We start from the raw sequence: 7,610 nt of genomic DNA, 5'->3' as shown, positions 1-7,610 counted from the left end.
AGCAGTCTGTCGTGATCGTCCGCCGGCGCAGTCACACCGACGCGTCCACGAACCAAATGATACTTTCGACATAAGTGAATTGTGTTTGTTTTAAACGGTGTTAATGTGGGACTTAATGTGATAGTTAATACAAAAAAAATCTTGGCAAAACAAACGTGGTTCTGTGTTATCGAGGACTAGCGTTGACACTGTTAGTTACATAGGTACGTTACTACACTTAAAAAAATACTTTTTCGTATACTTTAAGTATATATCCACAGTCAAGTACGTGTAAATTAAAATTAACTTTATTATAGAGAAACATAAGTAACATTAAAATATTTTTAATATGGCACCGTCGTTAGTAATTTCACGGAGGAAATTAATTCAACCTTACGACCCTCATTTAAATATTTATAAAGAAATACGGTTGAACAAACTTGTGCGAGAATATAAAGGGTATGTGACATATATGAGGATAATTAAATTTCATATATTTTGAGTGATTCGATCAGGAATACGCTGTTTCAGTCAGGCTATTAGAAATTATTAAAAAAAAAATGTGACAAATTATTGTTTAAAGTAATTAAATACTATTGAAATGAAAAAAAAATTATAAGGATTATTTTAAACAATTTATAAAATAAAATTAGTTTTTATATTATTATTATTATTATTATTTTAAGGTGAATTTTTAAATAAGTACCTTTACAAACATAAGTACCTTTTTAATATTAAAATTAACGTGTAAGTATAGGGATGTAGTTAACAATATTTTTTTTATTTAATAAATAAAGTTAAGTTCATAATTGCTAATAAAGTCAATAGTAATATGAAGTATTTATTAAAAATCAATTTTTTTATCAGAAGAACTGATATTCTTAACTGATTTATATATTGAAAGTAGTTTCAATAGATTATAAAGTCACTAAGTAATAACTAAATTCTATATTAATAAACGTAAAGTCGTCAATTATTATTTTTTTATACTTAGCATGTTTTTTTTTAAATAAAATACAGTTTCAGATAAAAGAATTAAGGGAACATATTAATCATGTTTAATATAATATACAAATTAAATAGGAATTTAACTTGAGGCTAAAGTAAAAGGATAGATCAGATCAGAATTACTTTAAAAAATATATATATTTATCACTTTATACAGAAATAATCATTTTATTTAAATAAAATATTATATTTAAATAAACCAGTCATAACACAATCCATGCTAATGACACATTTATTTTAAAAAGATTGTGCCTATGTCTAAAAAGATCGATATAACAGCGAGAGAGTTAAAGCAGAGTAAATACAGACTATAAAATACGTCAAGACTATGATGACATTTGTTTGATGGCTGTAAAACTATTAATAAACCTAAAAACTAAGCTATAGTTAGGGAAACTTAAATAATTTTACCCATTGAAATTACCAGGAAATATAAATCATATTTTTTAATACAAATTTGGATTTCGATATTAATGTCTACATATATATAATTATAAAAAAAACGCAGAGAGCGTTAATAATTGTCACTTGATATTTCAAATATTTTAAACGGTCTTATTTTTGAACGCTTCGTTAAAATGTCTAAGCCGTTGTATACAAAACCCTTTATTAGCATATAAAAATGCATTATGTTTGCTTATATAATATAAAACATAGAAAATAAATAACACAATCTTCGGTTTTTGACGATATTTTTGTACGTCTATTATTTTCTATGTATATTAGCGGAGTGTTAATACCGTAACAACTAATAACATAATTATGTGTAAAAAGTATTTACTACAATTCGTTTTCTTTAAACAATCCCTCATCGTTAGGAAAAAAATAAATTCCACGGAATTATAGGTAAATGTATTAAAACTTTACTTATATAAATATAAATTTAACATAATTCCCTAATCTGATTACATTTTTATAAATATATGAATTTACGAATGCTATGACGGACGCCATTACATATTTTTTGACATTTCATAAAAACAATCACAATGCTCATTTTAAATATCGAAAATTTTCAACTTGACAGCGTCAACACGGATAAATATATATATATATATATATATATATTTATCCGTGTTATATATATATATATATATATATATATATATATATATATATTTATATAATCGTCTATGTTATGTATTTAAATTATTAATATATTTTGTACGATGGCTGTGTAAACTGTAAGGCCAGTCTCACGGCTATGTTTTTTATTAGCTCTGTGATATATCAAAACAGTGATGTTATAGTTGGAAGCGGATTGTGTTATCAAATAATGATACTTTATGACCTAGCGCTTACAAGATAAAGATGGCGGTTTGCGTTTTTTCTTGTGTTAGCTTCGATCTTTAATTCATTTTGATTAATGCCTCGCAAAATATAGTTATTTGAAGATAAGAATCTAAATTTATTTAAAAGAATGTTAGGTATTCATTCATAAATCTAATATTTTCGCGTACATAAACGTTATGTTTTATTTTTAACACCCCACAATGACATTTAATTATTTGATTTTATTTAAAAGCATAGCAACAACAAGAATGGTGGTAAATAAATTTTGATTTGATTTGAATATCTTAACATAAATAAAAATTTCCGTAGTTTTAGTTTTACAAGTACTTACGAAGTCCTAACCGATATTAATAACTCTGGCATTAAGGTGTCATGAATTAAACGATTATAAAATATAACATTTTATAATATGAAGTACATTAGTTAAGACATTAAAATATTCTAACTTAATTGGTCCGTTCGACTACCGGTGTTGTTTAGATTTTTATCGATATCACCTAGTGCTGTGACAGAGATGCTCGATAACCGATGTTATCGTTACAACAGAAATTTCAAAAGAGATCAATCAAGAAACATTACTTAGAAAAAATGAAAGGTCTGAATGTAAAGATCAATTGACTCACTTTTATATTAGAAACCATCTTTAAACGGGAATAAACTTTTTCAAATTATCACTTATTATAATGAATTAGGAGATATCAGTATTAAAATGTATTCGTATATTTTCTATTATTACACAGATAATACTTATATAAATTTTATAATGTACGATAAAAATGTCGTAACAAAATTGTCAATACGATTAAATTATCGTGATGTAAAAAAGTACTTCATGTACGGGAATGCGTGTAACATTAAAATCTTGTTGATCTATCATCGGCGTCATGGCGGCCGTTTATGACAAATTACAGCGGTAATTTTAAAAAGCATTGATGGATTGGTAAATACTTGAAATATATCACGAGATATCCAATGGCTACTGGTTATAATTTAATCCTTTATTCTGTTATTGCATTATTATTTATTGATAACTATAAATTATTATATTCGCTGTTATAAAGCAAGTCAGTTTTTAAATATAGTGAAACGAGACGGTGACATCATTCATATAGTTATAACAATTTACTTTACAATCATAAACTTTTGACAAATCCATGTGATTGTGATGAAGAGGTTTGAAAACTCGTAATTGAGGTTTGAAAATTCATTTTAAATTCAGCTATAAATGATAATTTATTTTGTTTGCAACTCGCTTAGTTTACACATTCCGAAATATAATTATATATTAACAGCAAACCTTCATAATCAAACAAATGCTATTTTGCAATAGCTACGAATATATACGGCCATTTGAATACGATATGTAATGCATCGTAATAAAGTTTATTATTGATTAGTTTTATAACAGTCAGGTGTACAATGTCATGGACGGACACGCGTTTCAGTGACGTCTTTATCATAATATAAAATATACTGTAATGGCTGAAAATTATAAGTAATTGGACGTTTTTCCCTATATATATAATAAAAATTATCATATGTGATTTTTATTATGATTAGCATATAAATAAAGCAAGAGTTTTATGTTCGAACAGAAATACGTCTTAAAATTTAATCATCGATTATTTTAGAATTTAAAAAATGGTGACGCAAAGGCGCTGCGACTCGTCTCAGTGCCGCCAACATTGACAGCTGTCAATCAGATTCAATATGGCTGCCCGGCCGGTTCCAACAGACGGGCTACTATCTCAGATCTGATACCAGTTCGATTCCAGATGTGTTAGATTAGTGAAGAAGCTGTATTTTGTAACATGTGTCAATATTTTGGGGATTAATCTAACATGCACTTAACATTTTCTCAATGACAATGACACATAATATTTCGCCCAGCTTGAATTCTGGTATATTAAGATTGATTATAATGTTACATATAAATGTCTGGATGTATTAATAAATGGCCTTACGATGTAAATAATTATATTCTTCTAGTAGTGTTTCTAATTATTATCAGCATTAATTATGTTACGTTTCTTTCAGGACACGGACTAGTGATGTGACGTGTACGATGATAAGGACAGACTGTTGTGACTCTTTTTATCGATAGTCCAGATGAACACACTCATGCTAACAACGGGCGACGAACAGCCCATGGATGGGAACATGTCATTTTCTTCTTACAAGTAAGTTGAAATTCACATACACCATAGCTTTAAGGAGTTCCTTACATTAACCTGTATCGATTTGTTGAGTACAACAAGCCTATTGTCTTCAGATTCTGCTAATCGTGATCGTATTCCTGAATGCTTTGACGCGTTAGAACCAAACACTCAATTGCCACCTTTAGCGCAATAATAATAAGATTCATTCACAGTTAATGAGACGAAATATGACAGCAAAAAGTATTACCGCTATCACATATAGAATAATATTGATTGATCAAATGCTTTGTTTTTCACCAAAGTCCATGTAAAGACATCATATCCATAACTGACAGAGTAGTGAAGCAGATGAAGTCATTTAACGAAAAAGCGCACGTAAGAAGCTTTGTCCAATCAAAGCCAGAATTCAGATGATTACTTATACTTGGAAATCGCTGTCAGACGAGGAATCATTAACAACATTACCGGAATTAATTACCTTTTTTTAAGGCTGAATATGCCTAGATCTTGAGCAATACTCAAATTTCATTTTCTTTACTGTCACGTTGCCTGTTCGGTTATAATATAATCTACATGGATTTAGGTCTTAGACCGAGTTGTGTGTATAACCTGTAGCAATAATGCATTCGCTGTAAATCCTTCTCGAGAGTACTTTATTTGCGGTTTGTCAGTAAATAAATTTTATAACCGTGATGTCCGCGGTCGTTGCGGAATGATTTCGATCACGTAATACCTTATTCAAATGACGCGTTATCATTCACTTTGAATTTTTGTCAATTAAATTCTTTGCGTCAGAATAAATAAATATACAGCAATTACTGCGAGTAAAAAGCCGTTGGCCAATGAATTCGTCAGGCGGTTACAGTCCTCAATCGGGCACCTTTCATTTTAAAAAAAGAACCATACGCCATTTCATGTCAATTTTTGAATAATTCATCGTGTGAATGCGCGAGCGCATCGATTGATGCACGCAAAAAGAGCGCTCGCTAATCTCCGCCGCCGTTCGTCCTTCCTCGGGCCAGTACTGCCAATCTAACCATTTATTATTCAACTAGTTTTTACAGTCATGCTGCGCAAGGACATAACCGGGAATGTATTTATTTGATAAATGATGTTTTTTTTTTTCTAAAACCCAAGACCAGAGCATCGATTTCTTTACATAATTTTTCGGTGCCAACATTAAAAAGATATATATTTTTTTCTGTTCTGTGAGAATTCACGTGGAACATATTAAAGTTGCGATTTCATTGAACGAATGTTCGTTGTTTTTGGTCTTTAAATTTTATTGTTTGTAATTTACTTATTTTCATTGATCTGTTATTACGAAATAGATAAACATCAGTTTGTTAATGCTGTCTCATTAACAAGAATTCTTTTAATTCTCGTCTGGTACTTTTTATGATCTAACATCTAGCTTGTGTGGTGGAATATAATTCATCTGGGTAATTAATTTTATAATTAAGACGATTTTAGCCGTTAAGCCAATTACAAGTACCACAACAATGCTTGGTGTGCAGAAAAAATATAGTATTCGAATTTCCGAACGTTCATCCCCCGCTCCCGCACGTCCGCCGCGCCTCGACGCCGCGTCTCGACTGTACGTGATTGGTTTATTAATTAGGCGAATCATCGTCGGGTTCCATTTTTAAAAATAGGCGGGATTCTTGCTGTGTAACTTTTCTTTTTAATTTTGGCCGGCGTTGAACGTAATTACAGTTGCCAGTATGCTTTTTGTCCTAATTCCATTTTTGACTGGAAATTTACTATAAATTCAATATAATATATGAAACGCAAGGAAAATACCTTGCTATAACATTAATTATATCATAAGTTTAATATACTCATATGTAAGTAATATTAAAATTTATCAATTTTACAGCAACACGTAACTAGATGATCATTTAAAAGCACTCGAAATATTAGTTAATAATTTTATATAGTAGCATATGTGTATTTAAGAAATAATTTTATCCTTAGCTTTCTCAACGTATAGACGATTAAAAATTTAACATTCGAAAATCGAACGCGACGAAGTGAAGTCGAGAAAAATAACATAAAAAAGTTTGTTCGCGGTCCGTCCCAAAGTTATGTCTCGATATACCGTTAGGATGCCTGAGGTTTAAAAATGAGATAAAAAAAAAATGAAAACTATTCCAATTGCCAGTATTCGGAATCCGTTTTGTCTGCCATAAGGTTTGAGGTGTTGTTTTATTTCCACTGTAAACACTGTTAGACAAAATATTATTAATACCCAGAAAATATTGGTATCTTAAGATAGTGAAATTACTGAAAAGTATATAATTTATACGAATTTTATAAAATTTTAAAAGTGAAATCTTTAAGGTTTTGATTTCAACGGTTGTTTTACCAAAAACCTTTATAAAATCTATATATATCTATGGTAACATACAAAGATGTTTCTAGTCACTTAACACACAAAGACGCAACCGAGTACTATATTGAAGGTACATTTAAAGTAAATGCAAATATTTAATTTACTACTTACGAAAATATATCACAAAAGTCGGTTCCCGCAAAACTTTAAAGCAAAGCAGACAAGCCTGACCACTACTAAGTAAGACGGGACATAAATTCTTCAAAGGTCTAAACAAAATACAAAAAAAAAAAATATAACCCTTTAAAAGGGCTACCGAACTATAATTTATTGCGAGGCCCAAGACGGTCATCGAAAAGAAATAAAAATAATCGAAGGAGAAGCAAAGCGGTGAAATTGGAAATTTCGCGATACCATCGTTGGTGAGTTTCAGTAATGTTTGTGAGTTTGTTTTTTTTTTGCACACCGCGGCTTGGACACTTTGGTCTATGGTTATGTTAATTTAGAATAAACTGACGGCTCTTGCAAAAAATTATCATTCAATTATAAATTGATGTACGTAATAATTCTAGAAGCTTTAGGTATTTCCAAACGTGTTTGTTTTTTTTTTATCTAAGTATGAGTATGGTAGTATTAACTTCTAGATAGTTCATATTAATAATAGAATATATTTTTGCACAGCCCCATATACCGGGCAATTAATATTAAAGATTACCAAATATTGACAGGCCTGATATCGGTGATCTAAATGCGTTCCCATTTCAAAGCAAATCATAAGACGAGCAAATTAGAAAGCTGCCTGATTAGCGATAGTCGTGATAAACGTAATCCGACCT

General features: G+C 29.9%; 1 protein-coding gene across 2 annotated transcripts in view; it reads left to right on the top strand.

The window, feature by feature from the left end:
• The window catches only part of LOC116775267 (transcription factor Sox-17-alpha-A), a 60,246-nt gene continuing 52,636 nt past the window's right edge, over positions 1-7,610 (top strand). The window contains exons 1-3 of one of the 2 annotated variants that reach the window (XM_032668136.2): positions 2,103-2,304; positions 3,912-4,181; positions 4,318-4,460. In XM_032668136.2, coding sequence (XP_032524027.1) covers positions 4,390-4,460 — 71 coding nt within the window. In that variant the 5' untranslated portion in view covers positions 2,103-2,304; positions 3,912-4,181; positions 4,318-4,389. Of the gene's footprint in view, positions 204-2,102; positions 2,305-3,911; positions 4,182-4,317; positions 4,461-7,610 lie in introns of those variants that run through there. The other variant, XM_032668135.2, reaches the window with a different exon arrangement.

This window comes from Danaus plexippus, chromosome 25 (assembly GCF_018135715.1).
Source record: "Danaus plexippus chromosome 25, MEX_DaPlex, whole genome shotgun sequence".
Classification (NCBI taxonomy): Eukaryota; Metazoa; Arthropoda; class Insecta; order Lepidoptera; family Nymphalidae; genus Danaus; species Danaus plexippus.
This window is presented reverse-complemented; position numbering and strand designations above follow the sequence as displayed.